This window comes from Lissotriton helveticus, chromosome 6 (genome assembly GCF_964261635.1).
Source record: "Lissotriton helveticus chromosome 6, aLisHel1.1, whole genome shotgun sequence".
Lineage (NCBI taxonomy): Eukaryota > Metazoa > Chordata > Amphibia > Caudata > Salamandridae > Lissotriton > Lissotriton helveticus.
The window spans coordinates 35,968,372-35,987,841 of record NC_136067.1 but is presented as its reverse complement, the minus strand read 5'-3'; the positions used below and the strand labels follow the sequence as shown (position 1 = coordinate 35,987,841).

General features: G+C 48.3%; 1 protein-coding gene across 3 annotated transcripts in view; it reads right to left on the bottom strand.

The window, feature by feature from the left end:
- Nucleotides 1–19,270, bottom strand: part of MOCS1 (molybdenum cofactor synthesis 1) — a 261,645-nt gene extending 242,375 nt beyond the window's left edge. For all 3 annotated transcript variants that reach the window (XM_078647327.1, XM_078647326.1, XM_078647325.1), the window contains exon 1: nucleotides 19,049–19,270. In XM_078647327.1, the coding sequence (XP_078503453.1) occupies nucleotides 19,049–19,174 (126 nt within the window). In that variant the 5' untranslated portion in view covers nucleotides 19,175–19,270. The remainder of the gene's footprint in view (nucleotides 1–19,048) is intronic.
- Nucleotides 19,271–19,470: the final 200 nt, after the last annotated feature.

Genomic DNA, 19,470 nt, shown 5'->3' with positions numbered 1-19,470 from the left:
ACTGCTGCTGACTAAGACCTGGCTCAATGAGGAGTCCTCTCCAGATATTCTTGCAGCTGTGCCCTCTGGGTACTATATTCTTCAAGCGAATAGAGCTTGTGGCAGGCCAGGAGGTGGGGTGGCAGCGATTATTAAATATCCAATTAGATTTTCCACTCTGTCAACTGTTAGTATTCCCTTGGTTGACTTTCTTGTGCTGAGATTGGAATCCCCAATGACCCCCCTTACTTGTGTCTTAGCATATCGTCCCCCTCAGCCGATGCCTGATTTTCCAATGCTGTTTGGCGACATGCTCTCCCAATTAGTGATTAATCACTCCAAAATTTTAGTTTTGGGAGACTTTAATTACTGGCCCACTCACGAGAAGGAGAGCTCCTGTTCTATTATGTTCTCCGATCTTCTATCTGGAATGAACTGTAGCCAACACATAAACGCAGCGACTCATATCAAAGGTCACGTCCTAGACCAGGTCTGGACCCTGAACCTGGATATCTCTGCCCCTCTTATCTCCCCTTGTTTATGGTCAAACCATTTTATTATTTCTTTCCTCCTTACGGTCACTTCCTATCCCGGTAGGGTCCTAGAGGGCAACCTCTCGGCCCGGAACTGGAGTAGAGCAGACCTCAGTGAATTTGTTAACCTTCTTAGAACTTCAACCCCTTCTCCCTCTGACTCTGACCTCATTGACACCCAAGCCTCTGCTCTCACAGGCTGGCTCGAATCAGCCAGCGACGCTGTGGCACCTCTTAAGCAGATTAAGCTCAAGCGCTTGTACGATGCCCAAAGATGGTTTACTGAAGATCTTAAAAGGCTTAAAGCTCGGTCTTAGGCAAGCCGAGCGCCGCTGGCGACGAGGCTACGCTCCTGACACTAGACTACGTTTCACGTCTCTGCTTAAAGAGTATAAAGCGGCGGTTTTACTTGCAAAGACCGCTTATTTTTCCAAAAAGATTGTGGAGTCAGCGTCTAAAACTAAAGATATTTTTTCTATTGTGGAGGAGCTGTCACATCCGGATAGGGTCACTATTAAACCTCCTCCCTCTGGTGCGCTCTGTGACTCCCTTAATCAATTCTTTGTGGAGAAAATTGCCAACATTAAAAACAGTATTTCCCTTGCGGGTCCTTCCCCTCCTTCTATGCTTAATTCTCCCTTACCCATTCTTAACCCTCAGTTATTGACTCAGTTTCCTCCTATCTCGGAGGAGGAATTCTTAGTTCTTTTAAATAAGGTTACCTCTGGGTCCCCCACTGACTGTTGTCCCCCCCTAATTCTTCGTGAGGCCTTTACAGCCTGCCCGCTTCCCCCTTTGGGGCTTCTGAACAAGTCTCTCCACTCCGGCTCAGTCCCCAGTCTATTTAAAGTTGCAGAGGTTGTGCCTATTTTAAAGAAACCAACGGCAGACCCTTTGGTCATGAGCAACTATCGTCCCATTTCCCTTCTCCCGTACCTTGGCAAGATTCTTGAGTCTTATGTGACCAACCTCCTGAGCTCATTCATCGAGCATTCTCAATATCTCGACCCCCAACAGGCTGGGTTTAGACCCGCCCACTCCACGGAGTCGGTTATCTTGTCTGTTATGGAGGAACTGCGAAGAGGAGCGGACTGTAACATCAGCCAGGTTCTGGTGCTCCTGGACTTGTCGGCCGCCTTTGACACGGTCGACCATGATATTCTGGTCGATCGTGTCAGGGAGGCCGGCGTTCGGGGCACGGCCCTTGACTGGATCTGCTCCTTTCTAAGCAATCGCCACCAGGCGGTCCGACTCTCGCAGTTCACTGCGGATAAGGTCAAACTGACATGTGGTGTTCCGCAGGGTTCCTCCCTATCCCCTCTTCTTTTTAATTTGTATTTGGTTCCCCTTATTCTCTCTTTGCGAGGCAGCCATGTCACTGCGTTCAATTACGCGGATGACATTCAGCTGGTTTTTAATATCGACTCCTCGGCCCAGTCCATTGCCAATTTCCAGTCAACTTTATGCCATTTCAATGACTGGATGTTGGCCAACCACCTCAAACTTAACCCCGACAAGACCGAGTTGGTTCTTGTCGGGGGCGCTGCCAATCCATGGAAATCCACCTTTTGGCCTGTGAGGTTGGGTGTCCCCCCCAGCCCAGTCGATTCAGCTAAAAGTCTGGGGGTAATCATTAATAAAGATCTCACACTGAAGCCCCAGATTAATACTGTAGTCTCTTCCGGTTTTTTTCAGCTGCGAAAAGTCCGTAACATTGCTCGTTTTCTGACCACTGAGGCTCTCACTTTAGTTCTATTAGCCTTAGTCATCTCAAGGTTGGATTACGCCAACTCTTTATGTTGGCATCCTGGCGTATCTAATGAAGAGGTTACAGCTTGTCCAGAACCAGGCTGCGCGCCTCATTTATCATCAACCCAGATATCAACACGTTCGCCCTTTGTTAAAATCCCTTCACTGGCTCCCCGTGTCCGAGCGTTGCAAATTCAAGCTGGGTTGTACTATTTTTAAGCCCCTTGCCGGAACGGGTCCGTCCTTTATTTCCTCACTAATACACCCCTACGTTCCCTCACGTAACCTCCGTTCTTCTCATCTTGCCTTGCTTAAAGTCCCAGTTTATAAACGCAAGAAGCATGGAGATTTGAGATTTTCTTTTCTTGCCCCTTCCCTTTGGAACTCACTCCCGCTAGGTATTAGACTTGCTTCCTCCTATAATCATTTTAGGTCTCTTTTCAAAACGTATTTGTTCTGTAATGTGTATCACTAACACCTTTGTCCTGTGGACTGTTCTCCCCCCTGTGCTCGAGCGCCAAGAAACCGTCTGGTGTTAGTGGCGCTATAGAAATATTTTTACATTACATTACAACACCCGGATTGGCACCACAACCTAATTACATACAAAAGGTACATTGTTGACCGTTTCATCCTTTGGAAAGGACCAGCTGCCTTGTTAACCACAGTCATTCATAACCTCAATAAGATCAATGACAGAATTCAGTTCACATCTACCATCTGTAAAACCCAGATATCATTTTTGGACGTCATGATCACAAACGACAATGGGATATTACACACCAGTGTGTTCAGCAAACCAACTGACAGAAACAATCTTTTGCACTTCAACAGTTTTCACCAACCATCTCTGAAAAAACACCTACCATTCTCAAAACTTCTCCGTATCAAAAGGATTTCAAGCGAATAAATTTACAATCAAAATAAAATCACCACCATCGACAAATTTAAACAGAGAGGATATCCGGAAAGTATGCTTAATGATGCCACAAAAAGAGTTGACCAGCTGGAAAGGACAAATTTACTCACCAGGCAACGTAAAAGTGAGGAACACAGATCTATTTTTATCTCCAAATTCTCGACCAGAAGCCACAGAATTAGAAAATCCATCTTAAAACATTGGCCATGACTTGCATTAGAAGAAGACTTCAGAGGGATTTTTTCCAACAATCCAAGATTCGCATATGGAAGGACACGTAATCTCAAAGAACTACTGAAAGAACAAGCTGATACAACCACAAGAAGACCCTCTCCTCCCACTCTTCCCTGTCATAACTGCGGCAACTGCAATGCTATCGTCAAGGGAAATGTAATATCGCATCCAACGAAGGGAACACCCATCAAACTAAAAGTCACAGGAACCTGTGACAGCACCAATCTTATATACATGCTCAAATGTCCCAGCGGACTAGTTTATGTGGGGAAAACTCAAAGGTAGATAAAAACATGAGTTGTAGAACACAAGAGTAACATCAGACTCAACAACACGAAATCAACAGTCGCAGTACATTTCAATCATAATCCGAGTCAACTAAGTTTTTGTATCCTAGAACAAGTGACTCTTTTACCTGGATGAGATAATTCACATCTATTAAGAAGAGAAACATTCTGGATAAATCACCTATCAACGTTGCAACCAAGAGGCCTCAATGAACGTTTGGAACTTAGCTGGTTCTTATAAAAAAATGGTCCAATCCTGTTCAGAACATGCACTACAAACTGTCACTTGAGAATCATGATTTTGGTATTCAACTATGATTGTAGCACATCACCTGACACTGCACTGAATGTATCACATGTATACCATTCAGACTTTTCAAGAAATCATTCATCAGAATAGTTGTTGCCCACCAGGTTTATACGAATGTTGTTTTCAACCAGTTTTACAAAAATGTTGAATCATGCCTAGAAAATAACCTGTAGCACGCACACAATCCGTGCACCACTCGCACCTTCTACAATTGATGACTCTTAATAATTATTTGAGTCGTTGACAATTCCTAAAAACACGCATTTTTATTCACAAGAGACGCTTTGTAGTGAAGTTGCAGACAATCGTACTGTATACATAATGTCACCAGCTAGCCATTGCACAGGAGTCTTTTCTCACTCGTGCATCATCGGACGGCATAGACACATCACAGTCTGTCTTCACTGTTCTCTTTTACTCCTGCAATCACCTGATCAGAATGTTTTCAAAACACGTAAACGCGCGTAACTTTCACTTCCCGGTACGAATCGGAACATGTCCGTATGCGGCACAACACCGAGTTAACGGTAAGAATATTACACGTCCCGTTGTTATTCTTGCACGATGTATGATCGAAGACGGTAACAGTCGTCTTACAAAATTTGTACACCCCATTTGATCCTTTAGGACAACGAGGTATTTCGCGCTTCACCACGGCGGGCGCCATACTCTCATGAAACACTGAGCCAAATTTAAAGGTCAGATCACACTTTTAAGCATGATAACAATGCCACTGTGGAAAGCGTTGGATGTGTGCAGGATACAAGAGGTTTCAAGATGGTCCATATAGAGGATGGCCAGATTCGGGGCAAAAATAGCTCCCATGGAGGTACCCCGTACCTGGCCATAGAATAGTCCCTCAAAGAGAAAAAATAATGTTGTCAAACATATCTCCAAAAGTTGTAAGATAAAGACTGATGGAACATTGTGAGGCATCAGGAGAAATTGCTATTTCAAAGAGGTCTACTTTCATGAGGCCAAAATTCTAAGCCATAAACTCAGAAACAGGGGTTACCCTCGTAAACTTGTGCGCCGCTCATTAAAACGAGCCTGGTACTGCCCCAGAGAGGTCCTTCTCGAACCGAAACCCAAAAAAATTATGGACAGACTAATTTGTGTGACAACTTTTTCACCAGCATCAAACGCCATTAAGAAAAGTGTACTCAAACACTGGCCGGTTCTGAATGTGGGTCCCCTAAATCTTGAACGCCCTATGTTCGCTTTCAAAAGAGCGAAAAATATAAAGGATCACTTAGTACGTGCATCCCTTCCACATCAACCCCCTAAAACCACACTGAATGATGCTTGGGGTCTTCCCACTCTTACAGGACACTCGAAATGTGGTAGTTGTGTATGCTGTGACTCTACTATAGAAGGAAAAAGTTTTGAATATGGTGATATCAAATTTAACAGGAAATACTTTTCAAACTGCAATTCGTCAAATGTAGTCTATGCGATTTTTTGTTCCTGCATGCTGATCTATATAGGCCAAACAAGTCAGAAGATAAAACTCCGGATTGGACAACATCGCAGCAGAATCCGATGTAAAACACCCAATGCCCCACTTGTGGATCACTTCAGTGGAAATGGACACAGTGAAAATTATCTGACTTGGACTGTTATTTCAATGATAACCCCCCCCCCCCAGGGGCGCAGATATTTCTTTGCTACTCAACAAGGAAGAACTGCACTGGATCCTAAAGACTAACAGTATCCAAAATGGATTGAACCGCGTTGAGGACTGGACCTCCTTGCTATAGACTGAATTTTCCAGTCACCACGACTGGCCTATCACAATCTATGAAACCTGCCCGTAATGTACTTCTGCTTTGTGTATTATTGTTCCTTTCAAGTCACCTGCGCCGTTATGAGTACATCACTCAGTTTTAAATTCTCTCGCGCCGTCTGCACTTTTCGTGCGCGCACTTATTGTTCTTTTCAAATCACCTGCGCCGTTATGTGTACATCCCTGGGCTTTAAATTTTAAATTCTCCTGCGCCGTCTGCACTTTTCGTGCGTGTTCACAGTTTCACTGTTCCTTCACCCCTTTCCAAGATGTCCGCCATCGTGCTAATTCACCACACTCCTTTTCCCAGAAAGTCCTCCCTTGCTTTCCATAGCCCCGCAGCGTTAATCAGGAGCACTCCAGCTACCTCGCCGTCATCCCCGGCCATCCAGCAAACAGACGAGTCATTGCGCTCCTGTTCCCTTGATTCAAGTAAGTGCATCCTTTCCCGCCCATCCCAGTCCTCCCTCATTTTTTCAGAGAACCGGCATTTCCAATTTACCGATTTTTCCCTTCCTTCCTCCCTCCAGACTGTGTGATCCCGCACCTCCTTAAAATCGAAAACATTGTCCCGAACTCGTACTCCAATACCACATGGTAATTTCTCTAATATATTCTCCCCACACTGAACCCGATTTAACTGGCCATTCACGCTAACCAAGTTCTGGTTTTATTCTCCAGCGCGGTGACAAACACGCGCCGCAAACCCTCGTGCCGCCGTGGATTACCCATACCAGCTACCTCATGTTCTGCCTAGTAAAGTCGCCGGGCTCTCCTTTGCAGTTGTATCAACGTAGACACGTAAGAACAGAGACTTGTATTCCTATGTTGATCACTATCCATATGCCGCCCGTCCTCCTCTAGACACTGATAATCCTGTTGCCCAAAACACGCTGTGCGACCTTCACTTGTGCATGGAACCATCACTGCACTAGTTGCATACCGCTTAATAGATCCTGATACCTAGCCTCTCGCGCTCTTCACTCCTTGCGCAATTCACCACCACTCACTGTCCACATGTCGGACCTTGACTCCCGCCTCAGATCACGTCTCTGCGGACTGTTTTCACACTAAGTCACTAATCACATGTTTTTATGCCTTACAGATACCCATACTTACTGTCTGTTTTATTTCTTATTTTTCTTCCCTTTTCTTGTTTACAGTAATGTGATGTAGACATAGTGTTTTCTAAAATTCTAGACAACAATGACTTATAAAACTGTCCTGAAGATGATGCCCTGTAATTAATTAGGAGGCATCGAAACGTCGTCGACACTTTCGCGCCATATCCAATATGAATAAGCAATATTGTTAAGTGTAATGGTGTCTAAATGCATAATTAAGTCTGTTTTACTGAGTACTAATTTACAGACATATGTGTACTTTGCCTTTGGCTATCTCTTTGTTCGTTGGTTTGTCTTATGTTCTGTGGGTCACGGCTGTGCACACTTGTAATTTAATGTTCTCAATCAATTTGATGAAGGCTCTTACATTTGATAAATAAATCTATGTCCGGCTGGACATAAAAACATACTACCTATTTAGTGTATGTTCATCCTTCCACAGTAATTTTTCCTCCAAAATAGGGACCACTGTTCTTGAGAATACGTCATTGCCCAAGATCCCTATGGCATACCTTTTGGGTACCCTTGTCCTTTTGTAACAATCTCCATGCACACCAGCGGCCCTCGAGAGGATACTCTACTCACAGACTCTCCATGCACACTAGCAGCCCTCGGGAGGATACTCTACTCACAGACTCTCCACGCACACTAGCAGCCTTCGGGAGGATACTCTACTCACAGACTCTCCACGCACACTAGCAGCCCTCGGGAGGATACTCTACTCACAGACTCTCCACGCACACTAGCAGCCCTCGGGAGGATACTCTACTCACAGACTCTCCATGCACACCAGCAGCCGTCAGGAGGATACTCTACTCACAGACTATCCACGCACACTAGCAGCCCTCGGGAGGATACTCTACTCACAGACTCTCCACGCACACTAGCAGCCCTCGGGAGGATACTCAACTCACAGACTCTCCACGCACACTAGCAGCCCTCGGGAGGATACTCAACTCACAGACTCTCCACGCACACTAGCAGCCCTCGGGAGGATACTCTACTCACAGACTCTCCATGCACACCAGCAGCCGTCAGGAGGATACTCTACTCACAGACTCTCCATGCACACCGGCAGCCCTTGAGAGGATACCCTACTCACAGACTCTCCATGCACACCTGCAGCCCTCGAGAGGATACTCTACTCACAGACTCTCCATGCACACCAGCGGCCCTAGAGAGGATACTCTACTCACAGACCCTCCATGCACACCAGCAGCCGTCAGGAGGATACTCTACTCACAGACTCTCCATGCACACCGGCAGCCCTTGAGAGGATACCCTACTCACAGACTCTCCATGCACACCTGCAGCCCTCGAGAGGATACTCTACTCACAGACTCTCCATGCACACTAGCAGCCCTCGGGAGGATACTCTACTCACAGACTCTCCATGCACACCAGCAGCCGTCAGGAGGATACTCTACACACAGGCTCTCCATGCACACCAGCAGTCCTCGAGCGATTACTCTACTCACAGACTCTCCATGCACACCAGCAGCCGTCAGGAGGATACTCTACTCACAGACTCTCAATGCACACCTGCAGCCCTCAAGAGGATACTCTACTCACAGACTCTCTATGCACACCAGCGGCCCTCGGGAGGATACTCTGCTTACAGACTCTCCACGCACACTAGCAGCCCTCGGGAGGATACTCTACTCACAGACTCTCCATGCACACCAGCAGCCCTCGGGAGGATACTCTACTCACAGACTCTCCGTGCACACCTGCAGCCCTCGAGAGGATACTCTACTCACAGACTCTCCATGCACACCAGCGGCCCTAGAGAGGATACTCTACTCACAGACCCTCCATGCACACCAGCAGCCGTCAGGAGGATACTCTACTCACAGACTCTCCATGCACACCGGCAGCCCTTGAGAGGATACCCTACTCACAGACTCTCCATGCACACCTGCAGCCCTCGAGAGGATACTCTACTCACAGACTCTCCATGCACACCTGCAGCCCTCGAGAGGATACTCTACTCACAGACTCTCCATGCACACCAGCAGCCGTCAGGAGGAAACTCTATTCACAGACTCTCCACACACACACTAGCAGCCCTCGGGAGGATACTCTACTCACAGACTCTCCATGCACACCAGCAGCCGTCAGGAGGATACACTACTCACAGACTCTCAATGCACACCTGCAGCCCTCAAGAGGATACTCTACTCACAGACTCTCTATGCACACCAGCGGCCCTCGGGAGGATACTCTGCTTACAGACTCTCCACGCACACTAGCAGCCCTCGGGAGGATACTCTACTCACAGACTCTCCATGCACACCAGCAGCCCTCGGGAGGATACTCTACTCACAGACTCGCCATGCACACCAGCAGCCCTCGGGAGGATACTCTACTGACAGACTCTCCGTGCACACCAGCGGCCCTAGAGAGGATACTCTACTCACAGACTCTCCATGCACACCTGCAGCCGTCAGGAGGATACTCTACACACAGAATCTCCATGCACACGAGCAGTCCTCGGGAGGATACTCTACACACAGACTCTCCATGCACACCAGCAGCCGTCAGGAGGATACTCTACTCACAGGCTCTCCATGCACACCAGCCGCCCTCGAGAGGATACTCTACTCACAGACTCTCCATGCACACCAGCAGCCGTCAGGAGGATACTCTATTCACAGACTCTCCACGCACACTAGCAGCCCTCGGGAGGATACTCTACTCACAGACTCTCCATGCACACCAGCGGCCCTAGAGAGGATACTCTACTCACAGACTCTCCATGCACACTAGCAGCCCTCGGGAGGATACTCTACTCACAGACTCTCCACGCACACTAGCAGCCCTCGGGAGGATACTCTACTCACAGACTCTCCATGCACACTAGCAGCCCTCGGGAGGATACTCTACTCACAGACTCTCCATGCACACTAGCAGCCCTCGGGAGGATACTCTATTCACAGACTCTCCATGCACACCAGCGGCCCTCGGGAGGATACTCTACTCACAGGCTCGCCATGCACACCAGCGGCCCTCGAGAGGATACTCTACTCACAGACTCTCCATGCACACCAGCAGCCGTCAGGAGGATACTCTATTCACAGACTCTCCACGCACACTAGCAGCCCTCGGGAGGATACTCTACTCACAGACTCTCCATGCACACCAGCAGCCATCAGGAGGATACTCTACTTACAGACTCTCCATGCCCACAGGCAGCCCTCAGGAGGATACTCTACTCACAGACTCTCCATGCACACCAGCGGCCCTAGAGAGGATACTCTACTCACAGACTCTCCATGCACACTAGCAGCCCTCGGGAGGGTACTCTACTCACAGACTCTCCATGCACACCAGCAGCGGTCAGGAGAATCCTCTACTCACAGACTCTCCATGCACACCAGCAGCCCTCGAGAGGATAGACTACTCACAGACTCTCCATGCACACCAGCAGCCATCAGGAGGATATTCTACTCACAGACTCTCCATGCACACCAGCAGCCATTCAAAGAAGGTGACTGCATCACTCTGGGACGTCTGGCTGTTGCGTGAGCCATCAGGAAGCTTTCATTGGTGGCTACTATGTTCGACTCTGCGGCGACGAATCTGCTATCCGAGCGATTGGTCCCTTGAAACTGTGAAGTAGTTGTTGCCCCGTTTGCCTGGCAAGGAGCGATATCCCCTCCTCCCTCTTTTGCCCCTTGGAGGGAGGTACCTGTATGCTGTGGAAAAGGATCCACATGGAATTCATGTGAGTATTGTTGGGAAGTTCTATCCGTTTGGGCCTTAAGTTGCCCCTTGTTTTAGAAAAACCAGTTCATCTTGGCCCTGATGGAGCGTAGCCCCTGCTGGGGCGATACACCGAACCGAGCGTTGGCATTGTTCTTGTGGGGGAAGCTGGATTGTATCTACGCCTACCCCCCGATGGCTTTCTCCAATCTGTCATCCAATCATTCTGTGGCTGCTGTGTATACCCTGATGCTATTGTTGATGTGAAGTGCATGTGCGATGCTTGAGTTGTAATGATGAGTCCTGGAATGTTTGATAGTGTGAGTGCGATGTATTAATTTGGTAAGTGGGACATGATCAATTGATTCATGTTTTATTAAAGTGCGGCTTGGTCTTGTACTTAAATTTTGTTTAAAAACTGATGAAATGTTTCTTATAAATGTGATGAAGAAAAAAAGAAACTACCATATGTTTTGTTAAATCTGATGTGATTGTCTATCTTAGCCTTGGTCTGCTCTGGTGGGTGTTTATAAGTATCGGGACCCTCTCCTAGGGCCTTTTTTTAAAGTGTTGGGCAGGCATTCTCCATTGTTGGTATTCTCATGGATAACAAGTAGGCCTTGTAGCATCGCTTACTGACCATGGATAACAAGTAGGCCTTGTAGCATCGCTTACTGACCATGGATAACAAGTAGGCCTTGCAGTATCGCTTACTGACCATGGATAACAAGTAGGCCTTGCAGTATCGCTTACTGACCATGGATAACAAGTAGGCCTTGCAGTATCGCTTACTGACCATGGATAACAAGTAGGCCTTGTAGCATCGCTTACTGACCATGGATAACAAGTAGGCCTTGCAGCATCGCTTACTGACCATGGATAACAAGTAGGCCTTGTAGCATCGCTTACTGACCATGGATAACAAGTAGGCCGTGAGCATCGCTTACTGACCATGGATAACAAGTAGGCCTTGTAGCATCGCTTACTGACCATGGATAACAAGTAGGCCTTGTAGCATCGCTTACTGACCATGGATAACAAGTAGGCCTTGTAGCATCGCTTACTGACCACGGATAACAAGTAGGCCTTGTAGCATCGCTTACTGACCATGGATAACAAGTAGGCCTTGTAGCATCGCTTACTGACCACGGATAACAAGTAGGCCTTGCAGCATCGCTTACCGGCCATGGATAACAAGTAGGCCTTGCAGTATCGCTTACTGACCATGGATAACAAGTAGGCAGTCAGCATCACTTACTGACCATGGATAACAAGTAGGCCGTGAGCATCACTTACTGACCGTGGATAACAAGTAGGCCATGCAGCATCGCTTACTGACCATGGATAACAAGTAGGCAGTCAGCATCACTTACTGACCATGGATAACAAGTAGGCCTTGCAGCATCGCTTACTGACCATGGATAACAAGTAGGCCTTGTAGCATCGCTTACTGACCATGGATAACAAGTAGGCCGTGAGCATCGCTTACTGACCATGGATAACAAGTAGGCCTTGTAGCATCGCTTACTGACCATGGATAACAAGTAGGCCTTGTAGCATCGCTTACTGACCATGAATAACAAGTAGGCCTTGCAGCATCGCTTACTGACCATGGATAACAAGTAGGCCTTGTAGCATCGCTTACTGACCACGGATAACAAGTAGGCCTTGTAGCATCGCTTACTGACCATGGATAACAAGTAGGCCGTGAGCATCGCTTACTGACCATGGATAACAAGTAGGCCGTGAGCATCGCTTACTGACCATGGATAACAAGTAGGTCTTGTAGCATCGCTTACTGACCATGGATAACAAGTAGGCCTTGTAGCATCGCTTACTGACCATGGATAACAAGTAGGCCTTGCAGTATCGCTTACTGAGGTTATACTGGGGAAACCTCAGCACCCGAGGCATATACTGCGGAAACCTCAGCACCCAGGGTGAGGGGTTATACTGGGGAAACCTCAGCACCCGAGGCATATACTGCGGAAACCTCAGCACCCGGGGCATATACTGTGAAAACCTCAGCACCCAGGGGTTATACTGGGGAAACCTCAGCACCCGAGGCATATACTGCGGAAACCCCAGCACCCGGGGTGAGGGGTGATACTGTGGAAACCTCAGCACCCAGGGCTTATACTGCGGAAACCTCAGCACCCGGGGCATATATTGTGAAAACCTCAGCACCCAGGGGTTATACTGGGGAAACATTAGCACCCGAGGCATATACTGCGGAAACCTTAGCACCCGGGGCATATACTGTGGAAACCTCAGCACCGGGGCATATACTGTGAAAACCTCAGCACCCAGGGGTTATACTGGGGAAACCTCAGCACCCGAGGCATATACTGTGAAAACCTCAGCACCCAGGGGTTTTACTGGGAAAACCTCAGCACCCGGGGCATATACTGTGAAAACCTCAGCACCCAGGGGTTATACTGGGGAAACCTCAGCACCCGAGGCATACACTGCGGAAACCTCAGCACCCGGGGTGAGGGGTGATACTGTGGAAACCTCAGCACCCGGGGTGAGGGCTGATACTGTGGAAACCTCAGCACCCAGGGCTTATACAGCGGAAACCTCAGCACCCGGGGCATATACTGTGAAAACCTCAGCACCCAGGGGTTATACTGGGGAAACCTCAGCACCTGAGGCATATACTGCGGAAACCTCAGCACCCGGGGTGAGGGCTGATACTGTGGAAACCTCAGCACCCAGGGCTTATACAGCGGAAACCTCAGCACCCGGGGCATATACTGTGAAAATCTCAGCACCCAGGGGTTATACTGGGGAAACCTCAGCACCCGAGGCATATACTGCGGAAACCTCAGCACCCAGGGTGAGGGGTTATACTGGGGAAACCTCAGCACCCGAGGCATATACTGCGGAAACCTCAGCACCCGGGGCATATACTGTGAAAACCTCAGCACCCAGGGGTTATACTGGGGAAACCTCAGCACCCGAGGCATATACTGCGGAAACCCCAGCACCCGGGGTGAGGGGTGATACTGTGGAAACCTCAGCACCCAGGGCTTATACGGCGGAAACCTCAGCACCCGGGGCATATACTGTGAAAACCTCAGCACCCAGGGGTTATACTGGGGAAACCTCAGCACCCGAGGCATATACTGCGGAAACCTCAGCACCCGGGGTGAGGGGTGATACTGCGGAAACCTCAGCACCCGGGGCATATACTGTGGAAACCTCAGCACCCGGGGCATATACAGCGGAAACCTCAGCACCCGGGGCATATACAGCGGAAACCTCAGCACCCGGGGCATATACAGCGGAAACCTCAGCACCCGGGGCATATAATGCGGAAACCTCAGCACCCGGGGCTTATACTGTGGAAACCACAGCACCCGGGGCTTATACTGTGGAAACCACAGCACCCGGGGCTTATACTGTGGAAACCACAGCACCCGGGGCTTATACTGTGGAAACCACAGCACCCGGGGCTTTTACTGTGGAAACATCAGTACCCGGGAGCGATACTGTGGAAACCACAGCACCCAGGGTTGATAATGTGGAAACCTCAGCACCCAGGGGTGATACTGTGGAAACCTCAGCACCCTAGGGCGATACTGTGGAAACCTCAGCACCCGCAGGTGATACTGTGGACACCTCAGCACCCGGGGTGAGGGGTTATACTGGGGAAACCTCAGCACCCGAGGCATATACTGCGGAAACCTCAGCACCCGGGGTGAGGGGTGATACTTTGAAAACCTCAGCACCCAGGGCTTATACTGCGGAAACCTCAGCACCCGGGGCATATACTGTGAAAACCTCAGCACCCAGGGGTTATACTAGGGAAACCTCAGCACCCGAGGCATATACTGCGGAAACCCCAGCACCCGGGGTGATACTGTGGAAACCTCAGCACCCAGGGGTTATACTGGGGAAACCTCAGCACCCGAGGCATATACTGCGGAAACCTCAGCACCCGGGGTGAGGGGTGATACTGTGGAAACCTCAGCACCCAGGGCTTATACTGCGGAAACCTCAGCACCCGGGGCATATACTTGTGTAGTGTTTTTTATGTGTGCATGAGAAGATTGAATGGGCTGCGCTTGTAAATGGGGTGCCAGTGAAGCTTCCTGAGGTGCGGTGTGATGTGGGTGTGGCGTAGGAGGTTGAGCATGAGTCTTTCAGCGGTGTTCTGAATGGTCTGGAGTCTGTGTAGGAGTTCTTTGGAGATTCCGGCGTAGACAGTGTTGCTAAAGGGCAGCCGGATGGTGATGGGTGCTTGTGTGATGGTCTGTCTAGTGCTCTGAAGCAACCATGTGAAGATCTTAAGTAGCATGCGTAGGATGGGGAAGCAGGAGGTGCACACTGCGTTGACTTAAGCTGTCATGCGGAGGGTGTTCACTTTGTTTCCGGCTTGTCACCTTGATTGCAGCACACATGATCACATCATGTTGACCCTTACCATTGCGGAGATATCAACCACAACCATGTCATATAGGGCCTGTTGAGTACTAAGGACAGACACAATATGATTTACTGACGATGAAGACTGACAGAGTTGCTCTGTCCACAGTGTCTGCTAGGAGAGGGACCTAACAGCCTAGATGTTCTGCCTGGTAAGATTTTTTGGATGCAGGACAGCTCTGCTGGAGGTTAAAACAAATAACGATCTACAAACATAGCTAGATAGATAGATATGGACAGCGGGAGAGCAGGGGCAGAGAGGAATCACAGAAAGCTCAGTGATCCAGACGATAGCATGCACAATTCAGGAGTATTGCAGAATTAGTGCCAAAGTGGCAAAGGAACAGTTGGAGCAGCAATCCTTATTCACACCCCAATAACCTTTGATGCTCCCAAAGGCTCTCAAAGGTGGATGATCTCCAGACGAGCAATCCAGGCAACCTGTGTATGCAAAGGTGAGAAACTAAGCACTTGCTAGGTTGCTGTCCTGACTTAACAACACTAAGTTGGCTCCCTCTCTCTGTTAATCTCTTGTCCTCATCCCTGCAAGAGAGACCAATACTTTTTATTATCTTCTTGGTGTAAACAATTCCTCCCAGATCATATGTATTTTCACTATTACTAGACAATGAGTGTTCATGGTAGTAGCAAATCAGTGAAATTAGACTTGCGTTGGTTTAGTTATGGCACCAGCATGGCATAGCTTTATTTACTCGTTCTTTTTATCTTTTCACTTGTTTCTTGCACAATTGATCTTTTGTATGTCTCCACATTATCTACAATCCTCATCGCTGGTCTACAGCTCAGCATCACTCCAATTCCCAATTAACTCTGACCTCTGTTCTAACAAAACACATTTATCAAAACAACAATAGCCAAGGGTTCCTGCCACAAGACAATGTTTACTGTTCTAGAGAAGCCAGAAGAAACCAAAAAGTGGGTTCATTGCGTCTGCTGGGGACTACAGTTCCAAACTCCCCAGGGGAGAAGAGCACTCAGCCCTGTTCATCAAAGACCTGAACTCCCAGTGCCTGCTTGGAGCTTAACCCACTCAAGACAGAATTGCTGTTATTTGCCAAGAAATACAAACAATAGTACAAATCTGCCACAATGATAGGAACTCGGACCGCTTTGAACCCCAACTTTCACTGAATACCAAGTCATTTGGCTTCACCCAGGACACAATTTTTAGTTTTTGGCTGGACTCTATATTTTTGCAGGATGTAGAACTAAGTGGACTTTAACCCTGCTAACCAGTAGTAAAGCGTCTGTGCCTTTTCTTCACACATGGTCGAATTGGCATCCTCTAAATTGGTATATTTAACTTACCTATATGTCCCTAGTAAAGGATGCAAAGTGTACCCAGGGCAAGTAAATTAAATACTACTCGTGGACGGCAGCACCTATTGTGTTGTAGTGGCAGGGCACAACATGGCTTTAGGCCTACCATTGTAGCCTGGCAGTAGCAGTGTAAACACTGCAATTCCACTGTCAAAAAAATCAATTTGACTGGCAAAATCCAGCCTTTTAAAAATCATTTCTTTTAAATATTAATAAGTAAACCTCAAGTAGGCCTTGCAGACCACAAGCCCTGCTCCATGGCCACCCAGGCCCCACATCAGCATTCATTCCCCTCAAGGGCATCAGACACCCCACAGCAAGTATCATTCAAAGCTGAAGAAATATAATAAGATCACCCTGATCCTGACAGAACTCTATTGGCTCCTCTTGCTGCCATGCATCAGCTTCAAAACCAGCTACTTCATTTACACAGGCATCACGGTCAGCACCCATGCTGATCTTGCAGACAAGCTCATCATCTCTGGTGGCCACCAGTACCCCCGAAGCCAGAACACCCCCACACTGGAGACTAAAAACAAAAAGTTATAAAAAAAAAAAAAGGCATCAGGCCTTTTCCATCTATGTATCAAGGGTCTGCAACAGCATACCCAATGCTTCTTCTGTGCAGGAAAGAGTTGAAGACGGAGCCCTTTAAAGAACATTACATCAGAATGCAGATGGAGTACACTCCTGATCCCAGAATCCAGCTACCTCTCCTAGTCTCATGGACTGCACGCCAGCCTTTGACCCTGTGCGGTGCTCTGTCTCTTTTGGCTAGGTTCACACTATACAACTACCAAATAATGACAGTAGGTTCCCAGAGGGCTTTAGTATCACAGACATTATACCGTGACTAATGCATGGGAAGTATAGAGATTGTGCAACATGTCTTTATGGTTGCTTTTTCAGGTTTAATAGGTGAGGCATAATCTTGCACAGCTCCTCCTGCTGCGGTGACCTATTTTGCACCTAGTCGTTCTGCCAGGGAAGCTGGCTCTGTACCTGTGGTCTTAGCACCTGGTATAAATCTTTCACAGTACAAAAGCAAAAACAAGTGCCATTGTCACTCATTCTTTTCAAGCAAAGGAAAGAGTGCACTCGGAAAATAAACTAACAGGATTTAGTTCTGGTTTTGCATGTGAAAGATCTGCTTTGTTTGAAGTCGACAAGTCCACTTTATGAAACTTAGACATGGTCTGACACTTCAGGCGTTTACTCAACATCACTTTGCATGTTGGGAATTCTGAGCCCAGTTTGACAGGGTTCAAAGCACCCCCTGCCAGGTACATGTGAGTGAGCCACTTGGAAGTGTTGTGAGAAGAAGCAATTTAAAATGTTATGAACTTGTCTCAAGACACAGCGGAAAGGAAAGCCAGTTTGCCTGGAGTCTGACTGCTTCAAGTGTAGCATCTGTAAACCACCACTGTGACAGGTGCCCTGCTTTGAACACCTGCCACTGGAGTTGAGGGTTCTGCACTCTGAGGGCCGGCAGTGCACAAGCACAGCCGCCCTCCTCCTCGCCAGTGCACAAACCTGTTCTGCAGCCTACCGGTGCATACGCATGTCCACCCCATCTAACAGAAGACATACCCGGAGATATCCCAATGCTAACGGTAGATACGTGTTCTACCTGCTTCCAGGACATATACATGGCAACCTCCTCTACAAGCAGATATACCAGTTATGTTTTCACCCTGAGAATACACCAGTTGTACAAGCAAGCAGATCTATTCTACCCACTATTAGTAGATGTACCATTTTTTTTCACCCAAGGGGCTGGCAATACCAGTTCTACCAGCTGGCAAATCTGTTTTACCCACTACCAACAGATATACCAGTTTTTTTCTCACCCAGAGGATACACCAATTCTACCAGCAGGCACATCTGTTCTACCCACTACTAGTAGATATACCAGTTATTTTCTCACTCATGGGGCTGGAAATACCAGTTCTACCAGCAGGCACATCTATTCTACCCCCCTGCCAGCAGATGTACTAGTTATTTTCTCAACCAGGGAGAAATACCAGTTCTACCAGCAGGCACAACTGTTCAACCCTATACCACTGCATGCCCACCCCTCTACACACAAATCTGCCAGTTTTCCCATCTACAGTGGGTTCAGGAGATCTACCAGTGGACAAACATGATCTGCTAAGTACCAAATTACTTGAGTGACTTTACAACACTTGTACATTTGCAATTTTTTCTATTTGTATCTCTTCCCGGTGTGAATTTACAACTTGTACATTTGCAATTTTTTCTATTTGCATGTCTTCCCGGTGTGACTTTACAACTTGTACATTTGCAAATTTTTTTCACTGTTTGTATCTTTTATGTAACGCTTGTAATCCTAAATCCTTATGCATCGCAACTGGTTCTTTTGTAAAGCGCTCTGATACCTTCGGGTAATGTTCGCGCTATAGAAAATTGCATTAAATAAATAAATTAATAAATGAATAAATAAATAAACTGCATAATAAATAAATAAATAATATGCATAATAAATAAATAAATAAAATGCATAAGCATGCCTATCCGACCACACCTCACCCCCAGCCCTCATATGACCTGTCCCAGCTGCACCTTGCCCCCGAGGGGGGAGAGGGGGGCGGCCACGCCCCCTCGCGCAGCAGGCACCCGACAGCCTCACCTGAGCCCCGGGCAGCGCCCCCCGTACGCCGGGGGCCTCTGAGGCGCAGCTCCGGCCCGTCCAGGGCCGCCGCGGTGCCCTCCTCAGCAGGCCCAGGAGCCCGGACCGTCCCGCCGCCGCCGCCATGGATCACTCTGAGCCCACAACCGGGCGCCGTTCGGAGAGCACGGGGCACGCACGGGGGACGGGCACGCGGAGCAGCCAATCACAAGCGAGGCGCTCACCGAGGGGGCGGGGCCCGTGGCAAGGGACGGGCACACAAACAGCCAATCACAGCGGGGCCTCTCCCCGAGGGGGCGGGGCAACAGGGAGGCGGGTGCAGACACAGGCTGAACTTCAGGCCGAGGGGGCGTGGCCTGCGAGAGGCGAGCTGAGGTAACTTACGCAATATACAGCGAAAACATAAGGCGGGGCTACGTAAA